This window comes from Salvelinus sp. IW2-2015, linkage group LG26, assembly GCF_002910315.2.
Source record: "Salvelinus sp. IW2-2015 linkage group LG26, ASM291031v2, whole genome shotgun sequence".
Taxonomy (NCBI): Eukaryota; Metazoa; Chordata; class Actinopteri; order Salmoniformes; family Salmonidae; genus Salvelinus; species Salvelinus sp. IW2-2015.
In genome coordinates this window covers 11,632,564-11,651,185 of record NC_036866.1, presented here as the reverse complement: position 1 = coordinate 11,651,185, position 18,622 = coordinate 11,632,564, and the positions used below count along the sequence as shown (strand labels likewise).

Here is an 18,622-nt window from a genome sequence, read left to right as displayed (position 1 = left end):
ATGCTGGGTTTTATGGCGAGCAGATGGGTAGAGTTTCTGCCCACATAACCAACAGAGGATTCAGTTCACAAGTTCATCAGATCGGTCCTCGGTGGGTGATGCCATGCCAAGGCCCTAGGGACGGCAGTGTTTTCTGACAACACTTTTAAAAAAACATTTCAAAAGGGTTATTTGGCTGTCCCCAAAAGAGAACCATTTTTGGTTCCAAGTAGAACCCCTTTGGGTTCCATGTAGAACCCTCTGTGGAAAGGGTTTTATATGGAACCCAAAAGGGTTCTACCTGGAACCAATAAGGGTTCTCCTTTGGGGACAGCCAAATAACCCTTAGGTTCTAGATAGCAGGTTTTTTCTAAAAGTGTAGGGACCAGAATTATTCCTGGTAATGTCAGGAAAAACTCCTGGCCTTATTTATGCCAACGTATTGTATCCTCATACCTTTATTTCCACATATAAATATATAAATCATTTCACAAAGAACTGAAACTACTCTAAAATAGGCTCATGTTAACATGGTAGTGATGTTTCTCTGTAGGCCAACCTCGGCTGGCACAGTCAGTGGGCCGTGGGAACATAGCGCTGGTTGTTGTTGCTTCTGAAGGTGTTGACCACATTTCCAATCGAACTGTTATTTATACCCGGCTTGTCAAGGTTAGCAGTTCATAGCCCCACTGAACAGCCAGGCAATCAGTTTCTCTTTCGGGAAATGGAACATAGTCTTTACCACATACCATCAGCTCCACCCTGTTCCAAAATACCAGCACATCATTAGTGCTACATATCAATGTAATGCACAAGGCACACCTCAGAACCCCACAAACAAAGGTTCTGACATGATTCTCATAACATAAATCACATGTCCTATTCATGACCGACTGACTGTATCTCGTAAAAATCTAAAGTATTGCTATGTAATCAGTTTACCAATTTGTAAGTCGCTCTGGATAAGAGCGTCTGCTAAATGACTTAAATGTAAATGTAAATGTAATGTAATGACTTCAGAAACCACCTAGAAACATTAAGATATCGGCATCAAACTATCACACTATGCTAGTGACCTTTCACTTATCTATTGTATGTTGCAAATTCTTCTCTACCCATATCATTTAGTTTCCATGGTTCTATAAAACCAGATGTGAAAGATGTTTATTGGCCAGGGCACAGAGTGTGACCCGAGTCGGGCAAGAGGTCGCCAAAAAGCCACACTGCTCACTCGAGTGTGCACACACACGTGCCTGCACACACACACATGCACACGCACACACACACAGAGTGGAAAGAGAGGAAGTGGGGAAGGGTGGGGTTGAGAACATTGTTGTTCTTACTCATCATCTCCTGTGAGACCTGATGCTCCATGTTCTCCCTGCAGCTTGGCATCAAATAATAATGTCAAGTAAAGATTCTAAAGATAGGGGATGTTTAGCTACAATTCATTTCTTTATTTTAATTTAATTTCATGCATGTAATTCAGCACATAAACCACTCACATGCATCTAAGTTGCAACTACTTTGTAATAATGTATACCTAGGCTACACTGCAATTACATTGCATATTGAATACATGGTTTTACCATGAGGTGGGACCACTTTAATAATAGTAAGTGGTGAAATCCTGAATACCCTGGTCCATTCAACTTCCTTTGGGAGGCTTAAATGGTGAAATAACACTTTTACTAACTAACGTTCTGGCTAAAAATGCATATTAGGCCTAGCTACATTGCTACTAAGTTGAGCAGAGCTACTGCATAGTCAACTGGACTCATCTCCTAGCAAAATTGATCAGTTTATTCGATCTTCAAAAGGAGAATGAGATGATCAACTCTTCTTATCTGTTCTCATGAAGAGCCTTTCATGTTTTTTAAGCTGCATTGACCATCACTGTTTGATCTGTGACTACTGACTAGCATACTCTACTCTACTCATGCRGAGGTAAGAGAGGAGGCGACACCAGCTGAGTGTTACCTACAGGCACAGATGTCAATTCAACGTCTATTCCACGTTGGTTCAACGTAATTTTGTTGGAATGACATGGAAACAACGTTGATTCAACCAGCGTGTGCCTAGTGGGTATTCAGGGCCCTTACAACTCCTTCTAGTCAACTAGGCTCTAACAGTCAGAAGATATGTGATGAGCCACGCCATTCATCCTCACAAGCTTCTTCTGAGTATGTCACTAGAAGATCCAAGCAAAAGAGGGCAACACTTGCAATGAGATGAGAAAGACCATGAAGGGGAAATGGCCAAGGGATACTAAACCAGCACAATTCTATAACACAGAACCAAGATCAAATTGACCTATATTGCAAAATGTACTGTTAATCAAGGTACAACGTGTTAAGTAGTATTATTCATAGTGAAACCTAGAAGGTAGGCACTACCCATCCTTGGTTAACGCATTACCCGTCCTTGGTTAACCCACAACCTCACCCTCCTCTAGTTTTTTCCCCTTCTTTCCCTCTCTCTGTTTCTCATTCTCTATCTGCCCCTTCGTCTCTCTCTCTCCTACACCTCCACTCCATCTCTATTCTCCCACGTATTTCCTCCCTCTATTTCTAAATGTTTCCCCTCGGGCCTCACTCACCACTGGGAGGTTTGGGTCTGGGGGGAACACTCATCTTGGGCGGCAGAGCTGGGCCGTCCTGATTCCTACTGAAGGGGTCCTCCACAAACCCCGACTGAAAGGAGAGAGAGAGAGAAGAGAAGAGGAGAGAGAGGGAGAGAGAGAGAGAGAGAGGGAGAGAGGGAGGGAGAGAGGGAGAGAGGTAGAAAGGGAGAGAATATATGAGTCTTCAGACGCCAAAGCTGAAGCTAATAGCAGTAACTTCACAACTGTCCATAAGTTCCAAATCATATCAAGACTGATGTGCAGTGAAGGTGTTAAATCAGGAAGTTAGAAAAAATACCTCTGGATAGGAATTGTGCAGTCTAATGATTAAATAAATAAAATGTAAAAGTTCATAGTCTTTAGTAGAAATACCTGCTGGTATTCTGGGAAACCTCCTCTTCCTTCCATTGGGTCTCTGATCTTTGACATTTGGCTGAAGTCTGCAAACCCACTGTTACTGATACTGCCAAATGAGCTGTTACTGCCTCCAAAAGCAGTGCTGCTTCCAAAGGGGTCCAGAGTACCAAAGAGATCTGAGCAAATATCAACATGAGATGTTCAAGAAACGTTAGTCCAGGGTTTAGGTTACACAGCACAAATACACAAATATTCAAAGTATTCGAAAGGGTGCTCTATGAAACATAATCAAAATGGGAACCCTGGCACTCTCCCAGAAGCTTGGCTGGTGGTTAAAAACCACACATTCAGAAAAACAAAAAAGTGTATTGGGTCCGCACTCAAAAAGACGTTGCATAAAGCTAACTTCATTATTAGATTTTTTAAAACAAGACTGATATGAGTTGTGCTTCCAGTGTCATTGCTCAAAGGTTGGCACACTGTTGCATCTATGTTTCACTGTTTCACCCCTGACTGTGTAGAAACCCTGTGTAGTTTCAGTCAAGAGTGACAAAATGAGCTGGCGAAAAGATTTGAATATAAAGTATCCAACGTGACACCTTTTCACTTGGCTCATAAGTTCAATAGGCAAACTAACATGAAAACCTGATCCTACAAATATCCAACTGCCACAGCCTGTCCTGTGTTCTAGCACGGCGATGTTATTGCAGTACTGCGTGGTGTAATGTGTTTATATGGACTACAGCAATTTCCTAGGGAAAATAAAAAGAGGACTTTCTTGCGCAACGCTAGAGAAGTGAAGGGGTTGATTGAGAATGGGACCTACACACTTGCACAGTTACAGATGGCCCTGTCCAAGGTCTCTCTAGGGCTATTTCAGATGCCACGAGCCATCCTCTGGGCCTAAGCCACAATGCATCTCTTGTTTTCACAGGGACTGTTTCAAGTGGTTCAGGTGCTGCTAAGAATGGGAACCTTAGGAAAATATCACATCAAACAAGAACCTCAACTGTTTCCCTCTTAAAACCATTAGGGTCAACATTTTACCCATCTTATCCATACAAATTCTATTTGAGGTAATGTGTTATTTTACACTGATATTTGTTAACCACCAGCACCCAAACACAGACTGAGACCTACCCTGTGTTCAAAAACTTGAAGGGGAAAAAAAGGGTTTGAGGGTTTAAACGGATGTCAAAGATGGGAACTATTTTCAGTGCTTCTCGTCACCTGCTCTGCGGGTTAAGACAGCTCACAAYGCCAAAGGCCTATAGGCTTATACACAGACAACAGTAGGCTGGGCCAAAAAGGTGTGGGTGCTCTTGTGCAACTCACCGGAAAATGAATCACCTTTATTCACCAAGTACATTTGCAAGTAAAGAAATGTGACCGTCCACATCACTAGTATATATCTCTCTATCTCTATATACAGAAAGCAGACTTATACATGACAGAGAAAGAGATGGAGAGAGGTAGTCAAAAAAGGACTTGGGGTGAGGAGAAATAGGAGAATAGGAGAAAGAGATTTGAGCATGTACCTGGTCCTGGCCCTCTGGTGGGTTTTGGGCTAATGGATAAGAAAGGGTCTGCGCTGCTTGTAAAATGACTTGTCTGCAAGAACAAGCAGAAAGAAACAGTTACATACATACACTGAGTATACCAAACATTAGGAACATTAGGAAGCTATGATCCCTTATCTATTTTATTTTGTTAAATCCACTTCAATCATTGTAGCTGAAGGGGAGGAGACAGGTTAAAGAATGATTTTTAAGCCTTGAGACAACTAAGACATGGATTGTGTATGTGCGCCTTTCAGAGGGTGAATGGGCAAGACTAAATATGTAAGTGCCTTTGAACGGGGTATGGTAGTAGGTGCCACCGGTTTGTGTCAAGAACTGCAACGCTGCTGGGCTTTTCACGCTCAACAGTTTCCCGTGTGTATCAACAATGGTCCAACACACAAAGGACATCCAGCCAACTTGGCACATCTGTGGGAAGCATTGGAGTCAACATGGCCAGCATCCCTGTGGAATGCTTTCGACACTTTGTAGAGTCCATGCCCCGACTAGTTGAGGCTGTTCTAAGGGGAAAAGGGGRGGTGCAACTCAATATTAGGAAAGTGTTCTTAATGTTTTGTACACTCAGTCTATACACCCATGTATAAAATATACTCAGTGTGGTTAGAAGGTGCCATGATGGCTTCCCTGTACCTTGGTGGGGAGGGTGGCACTTTTACTGAAAGGGTCAGTGGTGCTAAAGGGGTCTGCCTTGATGGTGGTCTTCTTGAAGAAGTCTTCTGACGAGGCCTTGAAGGGGTCCGTCTCTTTGAAGGGGTCCCCCCCAAAGGGGTCTGGGTGGAGAGAGAGATCTAGGAGAGCAGACTGTGGATCAGACATGACCTTTCCTTCACACAGGCCAGTCTGACTGGTCTGTATACCTCACACAGCGACGCTATATGAATCAGGTGTACTGTGTAGTCTAAAGCATATAGTGGCTGAGATAATGTCTCATTTGGTTAACCTTTTCAATAAGACTCATTTAACCACGTTCAGGCACTATGTTCTATGCATATTGTTTAGATCAGTTCAAAATGATGTGTGTTCAACTCTCATTGACTTCACTATAGTCAACATTGAGAGCGTAACAATTCTCTATTACGCAAGACAAACACAACAAGTGTCTACAGATATTTGGCAATCACCATTTAGATAACATTCAATATCCAGCAAATATTTTCTTTGGAATCTATCTTATAATTACAGTTAGGAGTAAATGAGGTGAGTGCTGCAATGAAAACATCAGCAGTTTTTTTTTGCCTCATCGTAAAGATAAGGGAACAGAAAGTCCACAATATTACAAAGAGAGAAGTGTGACGGTGAAAGCCTGTTTCACAGTTTCATAGTTTCATTAACATAACAAGAGGATGGCATTCTATATCCATCAAAGGAGGCTTCTGAGGGGAGGACGGCTCATAATAATGTCTGGAACGGAGCAAATGGAATGGTATCAAACACCTGGAAACCATGTGTTTTATGTATTTGATACCATTCCACCTCCCCAATTAAGGTGCCACCAAACTCCTGTGATGTCCATGTATAATTAAACTCACGTATGGCTCTTTCGTGTTGTGAATAAATATATACCTGCAGCGGCTGGTAGTGATGACTGCTTTGCAAAAGGGTCATTTTGGAAGGGGTCACCTATAAGAGAAGTGGGGGGGAATCAGAGGCTATGCCACAGAGGACAAAAGCTAAAATGCTGGAATTGGTCATCTAAACCCAGAGGAATCAAAAACAAATTATAGAGCACACTTAAGGCAAACAAAGGCAGAACTGCAAAAACAAAGTCTTAGACAAGCTGCAGAGGAGTCCACATTGCTTCTGGTGAAACTACCAATAATGTCAGGGAGAGGGAGGATGGGAGCACTGTGGACACATTTGAGTGAGGAGGAGAAGGAACTCAAGCAGGACTGTCTGAGGAGACAAGAGAACAGAGGGATGAGGGGAGAGATGAGTCAGATGGAGAGGAGTGATCGCAGAGGTCGTTGAAAGAGAAAGAGAGAGAGAGAGAGAGAGAGAAAAGAGACAAGAGAGAGGAAAAAGAGAGAGACAGAAAAGAGAGAGAGGGACAGGAAAGAGAGAGGAAAGAGAGAGGGAGAGGAAAGAGAGAGAGGAAVGAGAGAGGGAGAGGAAAGAGAGAGAGGAAATAGAGAGAGGGAGAGGAAAGAGAGAGAGGGAGAGGAGATGGAGGGAGGGAGGGAGTGGAAAGAAAGAGAGAGAGGAAAGAGAGAGGGAGAGGAAAGAGAGAGAGGGAGAAGAAAGAGAGCGAGGGAGAGAGGGAGAGGAAAGAGAGAGAGGGAGAAGAAAGAGAGCGAGGGAGAGAGAGGAGAGGAAAGAAAGAGGGACAGGAAAGAGAGAGAGAGGAGGAGGAAAGAGAGAGAGAGGGCGAGAAAAGAGAGAGAGAGGGAGAGGAAAGAGAGAGAGGGACAGGAAAGAGAGAGAGGGAGAGGAAAGAGAGAATCAGCACCTTTGAACGGGTCTGTCTTGAAGGGGTCTTCGGAGTGAAAGGGGTCTGTGTGCATCTCCTGAGGGACGCTATTGAACCCAGATGTATTCACCTTGAACGGGTCCTCCTGAGAAGGGGAGAAAAATAGGGATTTTGATGTCTGTCTGTCTGTCTGTCTGTCTGTCTGTCTGTCTGTCTGTCTGTCTGTCTGTCTGTCTGTCTGTCTGTCTGTCTGTCTGGCTGGCTGGCTGGCTCTGGAGAGCTTCGGTTTATTTACACTTAAAATGCTGCCACCATCTTCAACCATTTTCCCCTCAGACAGCCATTAAGGAGAAAAACCAAGTCACATCGACTCCATTGTTTATTCAGTCGACCGCTAAGTCTCGCCAAGCTGCCAAACACGACGGCCATCAAATCAAATACTTCACATTTCAATAACGGCCCACTCAGGTTCAAGTGGAGGAATTTGAGTTCAACAACACTAACAGAGACCTTGGAGAGAGGAATGTGTGCCTTTAGAGAAGCCCCACTATGACTGCCTGGTTCCAGACCAGACCAGAGAGCCCCCTGAGCTTGAGTTTCACTTTAATAACACACAGGCAATTTTCATTCTGCTGCAATTTGTCCATTCGGTGTCTGCTGCGCCCCACTGCACTCAGCTGGTCCCAATGAAAAAGCCCCAGAGTCGGTAGGAAACACACGTCTATTAGGGCCCACATTCTTCAGGGTGTCGGGTTTCTCTAGAAAACCTGCCTTCACGGGCCAGACGAGCCCTGGCTATGAAAACGCTTACTTGTTATGTTTCATTAGCAGGACTTCTCATTTCAATAAGAAGTCTGACCATGATCCATGTATTCACTCCACCATGACATTCAACGCTGCCCAGAATTAGGACCAAGAATAAGAGCTAAGTGTCCGAGTCCTTTCAAAATGCACAGGTAATAAAGCTTAAGATGGAATAACAGAGGTCTGACAGGTAAAATAACTGTGCGAGAGTATGTAAGGCAAGATAATTACATTATGCGGAAAGCAAATAAAATATAACCAAACTATGTGATTAATGTGGAGTCGCTCGTTTCAATGGAACATTTCTGATGCTAAATCATGGAAGTGATACCTCCTTTCTCTGCAGGTGAAGGTTTTGCATATTCCCATCATCGTCTCTTTAGCTGCAGCTTTCTGCAGCTGTTCAAAGTGGTGACAAGCAGATTAATTTCACACCCAGGCCAGCAGGTTTCAATGGCTCATCATATTACCATGATCTGAAATGAACTACAACATTACACTAGGGCTGCAATCCATTGTTTAAGTCCAAATGTACCAGCTGTGTTCAGTAGAGTGGAATGAGAGCCTTTTGTAGGTTTAACCAGTTCTCCACTCGACACCAACCATTCAACCTCAATTTACCTCTCATAAATATTACTTCTACAGGATTGCAATGCACTTAGGTACTACTACTATAGGTTTACAAATAGAGCCAGATGACGTGGCCAGGAAAGAAACTCTGGGCCATAGTAATAAGGACTGAATTCAACCTCCTGTCCTTTTAAACAGTGTGGTGTCCTCACCATGGCGCCGAAGTCTCCGTTCTCACGGTCGGGGAATCCCTCGCTCATGTCAGCCAGGTTGGTCATGCTGCCTCTGTGGGTCCCATTCAAGGTGCTGTTGTACTGCTCAATGCTCTTATTCATCTCCTGCTGGCTGTCCTGGATCTGAGACAGCTTACTGCGAGCCTGGAGGAACAGCACAGCACATACACAGTAGGTTAATGTAGGGTTTCTTTCAACACAGAGAATGTCATGGTCGTTAGTGTAACAACACCGTCCTATGTGAATGCAGGATGCTGTGGTCCATGTGCAGGGCTGGCTCTAGACTTTTTGGGGTCCTAAGTGAGATTTGGTTGGGCCCCCCACACAATCTCGTAGGTAAAACATTTTAATGGCCCCCCTGTTGACCGTGGAGAAAACATTTAAAAATTTTAAAGTTCATTTCCTGCAATTTTACACATTTTGCCATAAGGCAAAGAGAAAATGTTGCCCTTTTAAAGCAGGTTTTCTGAAATTCTACACATTTTACCATGACTTTTGCCATGGTAAAATGATATCTAAGTGAGAGTAGCTAAGAAAATCCATGGGGGCCACCTGGAGGTCAGGGCCCCTGGGCATGTGCCCTTTATGTCTGGTCGGTAATTCGGACATGATTACTACAAGTTTTGATAATTGGCTAGACTAATTTACCAATCAATTTTTTTTTCGTGTGTGACAATTGAGTGACTGTCATTGACTGACATAACAACAGGAAAACTGCTGATGCACAACCAAATTTCAAAACTTCACCTTGTGTATTCTACTATTCTAACTTGTGGCTGGGGGCCCTAAGAGACCACTTATGTCACGTATGCTTGGAGCCAGCCATGTCCAAGTGTTTGTACATAAGGTTGTGATTACTTTTTCCATTTTATTTCAATATGTCCTTGAGAGACTAAACCAAAAAGAGCCAACACAACAAAAATAATCATAAAGTGGCTACAGCTGAGTACTGGTATYCCCCTTGACTCCTCACAGATGGTGGGCTGAGAATACAACATAAACTATGGTGGTGTAATCTCAATATAATTCAAATTTACTGAGAGAAGAGTGACGAATTTTGATATTAGAGACAATATGATTTGGTCCTGATGAGTATGAAAGTGCTGCCATTTGTTTATAATGAGAGTAGATGAGAACGGATCATCTTTCACTTATTTTCGATGCAATGGCAAGGACGTCCCCACCTATAAAAGACAACACAGCCATCTATGGCTCAGCATCCTTTCTCGGGTGATATGAGATCTGAGGCGTGGGCTGTGGCACGTGGAAGTCATGTCAGATATGATGATTCAGATGATGCAGAAAGCAGAGGTAAAACAGTTGGTTCTCTAACTGAAACTGCCACACCCAAACCTGGCAGAGGACTGAGAACCAGCTGATATCTCCAAATGAATTCAAGAGGGGTTGACAACGATGACATGCACTTTAAAATATAATAACGGAATATATTACATTTCTCTCTAAAACAACTTCCCTAGAACTTCACTGAAAATGAAGTACGCCTTAAATGTCCAGTCTGTGCTGAATATATTTCAGAGAAATGAGAGGATAGAACTCAAGGGGGAATGAACCAAGCCCAAATTGAATCTGGTTGTTTCTGCCATTCATGACACAGTCTCCCCCAGGTGGTCACATTAGAAAGTGTCTTGCAACAGGTYCTCTCACATCGCAGACACATCAGCCTGGTTCACACCACAGGACAAATCAGAGCCAAGCCATGCTGAGCTGAATTGCCTGGTTATGCATCCACCATAGATAGCTGTGCTGAAACCATGCAAGGAAAGGATAGTGCGACAATGAAATATCAGAGCCAGCATGGTTCGGGTTAGCCCTATTGTGTGAATCAGGTASGGTAGTGGTCTTTGTCCTTAGCCCGATCCCCAACAGAACATCACTGTGTCTGGGACCTGTGCATATCTGACTGGGAACATTCCTGTTCCTTCTCCTCTCTCACTACCTGGCCCCAGTGGTTCTCTCTCACCTGGTTGATCTCGTCCTGGGTAGCTTTGAGGGACCTGATGATGGTCTCCAGCTGGAACTTGCCGGCAGTCAGGCTCTGTTCCATCTGGCTCTCCTCCAACTGCAGCCGGTTCAGGTCTGCTTTAGCCCGGCTCAGTTCCTCCTCCTGGCTCTGCAGGTCTGTCTCCTGGGAGTGGATCTGGTTCTGCAGAGATGAGATCTGGGGTAGAGAAAAAGATTGACAGCAACAGACAGAGGGGGAGAGAAAGTGGACAATGTAAGCTTTGTCCACCAATGCAAGGATGGAAGGTCTGTCTACCAGATTGATACTGAAAAGTAGCTATGGATATGTTTCATATTGATTCCACGGCTACTACATGACCCCTCCATCCCTCGCACCATTTGGGACTCCTCGTTGCACTGGATCCTGACGTCGTTGAGCATGTCCTCCAGCTTGGCCTTCTGCTGGTCCATCTCCTCCAGCCGCTCCTGGGCATCCTGCTTCTGGGCCTCCAGCTCCTGCAGACTGCACGTCTCTCTGTCCAGGTCGTTCTGCATCTCCTGATGGACAGATGGGGGGGAAAGAAGAGGATATTGGTTTGGGGGAAGATCCATTTTATCATTGAAATAGGGTGTTTTTGGAAAAACTGTACATTCCTGATTCATCACAATTCTTCAATTTGGAGAACCACCATATCACATTTAAATATATATACTGTACATACTGTATGTGAAAACCCCTGAGTCCCCTTTTAATAAAAAATGGTATGCCTGCTCACCTGCACTTCTGAGGACTTGTGTCTGATGGCCTCCTCAGCATCTCTGATGTCCTGCTCCAGGGTGAATTTCTCCCTGAGAGAGACCAACACACACAACCATCAACCAACAGTGCCACAGGGTAGAACCAGACAGTCTCCCCCTCCACCTTCCTTCTCTCCTACTCTGCCCTCTCCTCCTCCTTACCTTCCTCCTCTCCCTCTGCTCCTTCCTCCTCCTCCCCCCCCCCCCCCCCCCCCCCCCCCCCCCCCCCCCCCCCCCCCACCCCCCCCCCCCCCCCCCCCCCCCCCCCCCCCCCCCACCCTCCCCCCCACCCCCCCCCCTCCCCCCACCCCCCCCCCCTCCCCCCCCCCCCCCCCCCCCCCCCCTCCCTCCCCCCCCCCCCCCCCCCCCCCCCCCCCCCCCCCCCCCCCCCCCCCCCCCCCTCCCCCCCCCCTCCCCCCCCCCCCCCCCCCCCCCCCCCCCCCCCCCCCCCCCCCCCCCCCCCCCCCCCCCCCCCCCCCCCCCCCCCCCCCCCCCCCCCCCCCCCCCCCCCCCCCCCCCCCCCCCCCCCCCCCCCCCCCCCCCCCCCCCACCCCCCCCCCCCCCCCCCCCCCTCTCCCCCCCCCCCCCCCCCCCCCCCCCCCCCCCCCCCCCCCCCTCCCCCCCCCCCCCCCCCCCCCCCCCCCCCTCCCTCCTCCTTCCTTCTCTCTCCTCCGCCCTCTTTTCCTTCCCTTCTCCCCCTGCCTCCTCCTTCCTCCCTCTCCTCCTTTCCTCCTTCGCTTCCTCCTCCACTCCTCCCCCTCCTTTCCTTCCCTCCTCCTCCACACAAAACAACAAAAGAAAAAGGACAGACTGTGACAGCGAAGAGAGGGTTACCTGAGAGCATTCCAGTGTGTAAAAGCAAGATTGCTGACGCAGCATGAAGAGTATGTGGTGAAAACAAAAGATTGATAAAATACACACAGTAAAGGAAGGTTGGGGGGGGTGAGAGGGGATGAGGTGGGATGAGCGGAGATGAGGTGGGATGAGGGAAGGACTCATCCACCAGCTGTGACCTGTCTTCTCCTTTGAAGTGTGCATTTTATGCCCTGAGTTCTAGTGTGTAGATAGCATAACGATATATTAAAACACAAAACAGTATACAGATGTAGAATCTTAATTTGAGACAGTTTGCTGCAACAGGAAAATAATCCTTTAGCAACAGGAAATTATTATTATAATTAATGGACTTATTATTTTATTTTTTATATTTTATAAACAATACAAAACATACACATACAAACGACAACATCATATAAACATCAACAACATCACACCTGCCCAGACCCACTAGCACACACCCCCATCTTCAGCGCCCGCATCACTTTCTACCACATGGCGTCAAACTGCTCCCCGTTGCCCACGCACTTTCCATTTTTAGATAATAAAGCAATTGACCTTTCCATTGCATTAATGACGTAGGATTGCTTGATTTCCAGTTTTTAAGTATATGTTTTTTTAAGATGATAATGAATGGAATTTTGTAGGTGGTTCTGCAGGGGTTGATACATTTCAAAGTGGAAATGTCAAACTTCAGAAGCCTTTACAAACCTCAAATAAACTACTAAGTTTAATATTTCTTGCATTGCAGGAAAGTTATCCTGCAACAGGGTGATCAAATTAAGATCCTACATCTGTAGTTGCTACTTTTATTGCGTTTAGGTTAAACTACTGCTGTAAAACCGCAATGTCTAACTAAATCAAGTCAGAGCTATGTTGAGTGATGATTGATGAAAAAGGAAATGAAGAGAGGATCTCATACAGGGTGACATAAGCTGGTTATGACATAACAAAGCAAMAAATATCTGAAAAACATCCCTAAAGACTTTGTGTGATAGTGTGTGTTTTCAAGGTACAGAATTCTGGATCATTGTCAGTGGCACAAATGTTGCGTGATGAGAAATAAATTACAATTTGAGATCACTTTGAAAGAAAATAACCCCTTTGATATCTCCACAGTGTTGTGAATTACCTCTGCAGCTGAGCAATCTCTTGACTGATGTCATCAAGCTCCTTGATTCCAGTGAACTCTGACCCTGACCCAACAGAACTGGAGCTGTCCTGTGGATGGACAGAAAGAGAAAAAGAAGAAGAGAAAGAGAAAGAGAAAGAGAAGAAGAGAAAGAGAAGAAGAAGAAGAGAAAGAGAAGAAGAGAAAGAGAAGAAGAAGAAGAGAAAGAGAAGAAGAGAAAGAGAAGAAGAGAAAGAAGAAGAGAAAGAGAAGAAGAAGAAGAGAAAGAGAAGAAGAGAAAGAGAAGAAGAGAAAGAAGAAGAGAAAGAGAAGAAGAGAAAGAAAGTTAGCCCTATTCTTAGATGACCTGAGAGCCAGAAAGCCACGACATCAAACCATCCAGACCAAACCAAAGGGTAGATAGAGAGATCACAGGGAAGGAAGCATCACAGAGGGACGGGCGACGGGACGAGTGCAACAACGTCTGAGGGGAGCCGGTCACCATCGCCATGGTTAGGAAACTTAGGAGATCAAGTCACACCACCGTTCACAGTCACTGAGTTCTCACAAATGCTTTTCATCATTGGGTTTCTGTCTCGTGAGCCATCGAAAGCATTTGTCGAGTTTTACCAGTTACCTACCCAGAACTTGAACATTATTTGCTGATACAGAGATATAACCCAGAAAGCGGCATTCAGCAGCGTTTAGGTTAGGGTAAAGAAGAAAAGAGTGTGCGGTAAGCTCCTGGTAGGGTCTAAGCACCAGACTAGAGCAGGATCGCAGCAGTCTACACACAGATCACAGCATTCTACACACACAAAGCACATCACAATTCCGAACCACGATTCCGAACCATTGCGATTCCGAACCATATAAATATAATTTCACACCAAATCAATCAATGAATAGTTATTGTCCATCAAGAGGAAACTCTCTCCACAGCTCAATAATGTAGTTACATAACACTCCCTGGCTGCCAAAACAAGTCTTTCTTATCAGAGGATCAAAGTCCCTCCCTCCACTCTTTTAAACCAAACACCTGGAAGCAAGGCCATGGAAAATGCTAACACATTTTCAAAAAGCAAAATATGGGAGGACGTCACTCACCCGCCTCATCTCAGACAGAGCAGCCATCTCAGAGCTCACAGGGGTCACATACCCAGACATACTCTGTGGATAGAGACAAGGGATGAAGACTTCCTACTGAACACAATAATGATTCCTAGCCATGAGACACATTGACTGTCAATCCCAGAAATGAATACAGGATTAGATATTTTTTTAACTGTGTCTAAAAGTGTATAAACAGAAAGAAAGAAAGTTGCACWCTCTATATATGCCCCCAACAATGTAATGGGTAAACCTAATAACCTTTTTCTCAAAGTGGAAATACAAGTACTTTAAACATGTCTCTGCACCAAAATAGGTTGTTATCAATAAAACGTCACAATAAGGTGTAGAGCAGTGGTCACCAACCGGTCGATCGTGACTGGTGGATCTCCAAGCCATTCCTAGTCGATCACCAAACATTTCTGTTAAAAACCCAATAATAAAGCCTGTTGGCGGTAGGTGCACTTGATTCAGCAGCCCTAGTTCCGGGAAGGCACAGTGTTCCCATTATGAACCATTTCATGTGTCTGAAGGTAGAACTCCGCCTACCTGGCAGGCCTAGTGAGCAAATCAAGTGCACCTATTTGTAATTGTATTTATTATGGATCCCCATTGGCAGCTACTCGTCCTGGGGTCCAGCAAAATTAAGGCAGTTTATACAATTTGAAAAACATTTCAATACATTCATTGATGTTTACTGATCATGATAAGCAGGCAGGTAATTGCTGTATAACTCTGATGACAGAGCTAAATGTGTGCAATTGCTTTGCATGGAATAATCTGAAACTTGTAGTTCTGTGCTCAATAGGTGATTTATTTAAACCAAATAGTTATAACATTTATTTAACAATTCTGTGAAAACGGTACGTAGTTGTCAATGGTTTTAGCAAAGCTGGGGTTCTCCTTGCCCCAACAGCCAAATCGAATGTATTGTGACGCTTTATTGAAAACAACCTATAGAAAGCATGTGTATGTGTGTGTGTGTGTGTGTGTGTGTGTGTGGTGCATGAATGCGTACATGGAGGGAGTGTACACACTGGAACGGGAGTGCCCCTCTCTGAAGGGGGGATCATGTCAGGGTCAGGCCTGAGGAGGGTCCATGCCTTTGCTGACTTTCTGCTGGATGAAGTGCATGGCCAGAAGAAAACTGCTCCCGCGTCAGCTTCCCCATCTGCCTGGTGTCTGCCAGGGCCCTGGACACACAATAACAACAACATGGTAATACAGTCAACTTCAGTCCGGTAATCAGTGGCATCAGTCATCAGTCAGTCTCTCCTACCATATATGTGCCAGTAGTTCTGGGGCAGCCCTGAGTGCATGAAGATGTCCTTGACTTCCATTCCGCTGACAAAGCCATCCAGATCCAAGTCTGTCTTCAGGAAGATTTCACAAAAGCGTCCTCTGTCTGTCACCGGGACCACCCAGTTCACTGAGTGCTGGCATGGAGAAGAGATTACACGCATTATACACAACACATCTCACATGTTAAATGTTTTGTGTTGTGGTGTGTGTGTGTGTGTGTGTGTTGTGTGTGTGTGTGTGGTGTGTGTGTGTGTGTGTGTGTGTGTGTGTGTGTGTGTGTGTGTGTGTGTGTGTGTGTGTTGTGTGTGTGTGTGTGTGTGCGTGGTGTGTTTACCTGCGCAGATTTGAAGTGTGTGTTTGGGGGAGAGGCTGCCGGCACTGTTGAGGGAGTTCATGCTGCCGTGGGAAGGGGTGGAGCGCAGGCTGTCCTTGGGGGGCGGGGGGCTGGCGGGCAGCACAGGCACGGTGCCAGGGAGGGAGCCAACCAGAGACTTCTTCCTCTTGTTAGGAGGGATGAGAGAGGAGGGGAGAACAGAGGGGACCGGCTCCTTCTCCAGGGCCCGATAGACCAGGTGCATGGCCTGGAGAACAGAGGGGAAAGAACAAAGATGACTGAAGTTATTACTAGACATTACAAATGCTATTACAAGTAAGCCTTATTACCAATGTTATTAGACAGTTATTATGTTTTACTATTGTGTCAGTTATAATCTTATACACATGTGAAGGTGAGCTGTGAAATATTTGTTTATTCAGATCTAGTCATTCCACAATTTACTGGAGTACACCTTACCACAGCAAACTCATCTCCATCCAGATGTCCATCTTTATCAATGTCACTAAGATCCCAAACCTTTCCTAACACGTCCAGAGGTAGTTTTGAGTTGATTAGAACTGGTTTTACTTTGTCACCAGAGAGCAGTCCACTGACTGGTGCAAGACTTTCAAATATCCCATCGAATTTACCCTTTTCTTCGGGCTGGAATAGAAAATGAACAAAAATAACAATGAGCGATTGATAAACAAAGGTAAACTCATTGTTGATGATTCTCTGAATTCTGTTCAGTGTTTTGGATGATAAAATAAAAAAAGTCTAAGATACAAAACAAAAATATTTCTGTATCAACCAAACATATGGTCCTGGGGTGTTTCAACATGACTCACCCTCACAGCCCAGTGGGGTTCACTAGAGACCGATGATGTGCTGAGCGATGGGCTGCTAGTGTCCTTCTATAACAAAACAATTTAAAAAATAACTTCACATTCACGCTTACTTTACAATCTCCCGACCAAACATATAAACATATAGAGTTTGAGAAAATAAACGCATCATAAAACTATCATGAAACGTGTGTAGTTAGGAATGTACTAGTTAGAATTGTACTAGGTAGGATTGTACTAGTTAGGATTGTACTAGGTAGGATTATACTAGGTAGGATTTTACTTGTTAGGATTGTACTAGTTAGGATTGTACTCACAAATTTGGGGGGAGGGATAGTGAGGTTCAGACTAGTGAGGCTGACGTCTTGTCCGCTCTGTGCACAGGCCACCAACCGCAGAGCTACATAGAACCCCTATTAGACAAGACAGGACAACAGCATTGTTTATGGGAACCATACAAATTACAGCTCAATTGCCCTCAAGGGCCACAGAATCAAAGGCATCGCACAAAGAGAGGAAATGATTAGTTCTCTACCTGTTTGTCCAAGAACCCTTTCCCATCTGGGTCTGCCAAATCCCAGATCTGAGGGGAGACAAACACAAACAAGATGATTAACTAAGGAAACATCAATTAAAGCATCAATGTGAAACAATCATTATGGAATGTGTACAAAGTAAAGTAAATAACAATCAATGCACATAAAAGTCCCAGATAACCAGCTGAATGTGATGGTGAGATAGAATAGGCTAAGACTCAAAGCAGAGTATGACATAAACAGACCAAGGTAACAAGTAAAACAAAAGATGGATACAAACGGTACACCAAATATAGCTGAAACAAGTACACACTCTAAAGGTTCTGATAAATAGAAAGGAAAGACATTGATCCAATCAGACCAGGCAATGACGTAAGATGTGGTCATCTTTTCCAGTTATATTCCTCTGGGAGTACTGAAGCATGCCTGTGTGTAGGTGCTCGTATTACTCCTTAATGACAGTCTAATAAACATAACTTCCTGCTGGTTGCTTTCAGAACAGTGTATCCGTCTACAGTGTCCGAGACTGTTCCCTTGAGTCTGCCACTCTGCCCAAGCCTTCAGAGGCCCGCAGTGCTACACAGTACCAGTGCTACCCACCTTTCCCAAGGTGACATCAGGAAGGCCAGATTTCTTTAGGAACAACGCAGCTTCCGTGGGCCCTACTCTCCCCGTGTTTCCTGGGTCCACCTTGCAACAAGCACACAGCAAACCAAATTATTAAATGTTTCTATCCACACCTCCACTCTATACTGTTGAATGTGTTTAGTGTTGTCTTAATGCATCCATTGAACAATAAAGAAATTGAATTATCCCCAATCTATGTAGATAATATGACTATGTGATAACCAAACTTAAAAATGTATTTTACCTGTCTATAAAAGTTCTCGTACACAGGGTTCCCACTTGACAGCTGATTGGGGAAAGGTTTTTCAGATTACTATTTCAAATAGCTGCTGGAAACCATTATCTTACGTCAAATAGCGTGACACACCCCACCAAACTACTACTGACATCTGGACCCATCCTTTAAAAAGACACTTAAGGGTCTATCATAAACAATAGSCAGAGAGGGATTTCCTGTCCCATGACATCAAATATGAATGTCCTCTAATAGGCCATAGCCAAGTTGTTGAGTACCTTTTGTGAGCTCTTTAAACTTAAAGCATTGTGTGAATTATAARATGGCAAAAGGGGTTATAAATCCATGTTCTCCAATAACACTAAAAGCCTAACTTTGTCATGTTTTAAT

At 44.7% G+C, this 18,622-nt stretch overlaps 1 protein-coding gene across 1 annotated transcript in view; it reads right to left on the bottom strand.

Annotated features, from left to right (window-relative positions):
• LOC111952594 (epidermal growth factor receptor substrate 15-like 1) overlaps positions 1-18,622 on the bottom strand; it is a 30,301-nt gene that overhangs the window by 10,805 nt on the left and 874 nt on the right. The window contains 24 exon segments of the mRNA XM_070435126.1: positions 2,579-2,672; positions 2,975-3,135; positions 4,498-4,570; positions 5,170-5,327; positions 6,103-6,159; positions 6,986-7,091; positions 8,533-8,697; positions 10,535-10,732; positions 10,912-11,073; positions 11,292-11,364; positions 13,283-13,371; positions 14,369-14,431; positions 15,409-15,454; positions 15,456-15,511; positions 15,513-15,564; positions 15,651-15,666; positions 15,669-15,815; positions 16,017-16,254; positions 16,467-16,652; positions 16,838-16,903; positions 17,152-17,247; positions 17,370-17,417; positions 17,971-18,060; positions 18,242-18,283. Of these exon segments, the coding sequence (XP_070291227.1) occupies positions 2,579-2,672; positions 2,975-3,135; positions 4,498-4,570; positions 5,170-5,327; positions 6,103-6,159; positions 6,986-7,091; positions 8,533-8,697; positions 10,535-10,732; positions 10,912-11,073; positions 11,292-11,364; positions 13,283-13,371; positions 14,369-14,431; positions 15,409-15,454; positions 15,456-15,511; positions 15,513-15,564; positions 15,651-15,666; positions 15,669-15,815; positions 16,017-16,254; positions 16,467-16,652; positions 16,838-16,903; positions 17,152-17,247; positions 17,370-17,417; positions 17,971-18,060; positions 18,242-18,283 (2,482 nt within the window).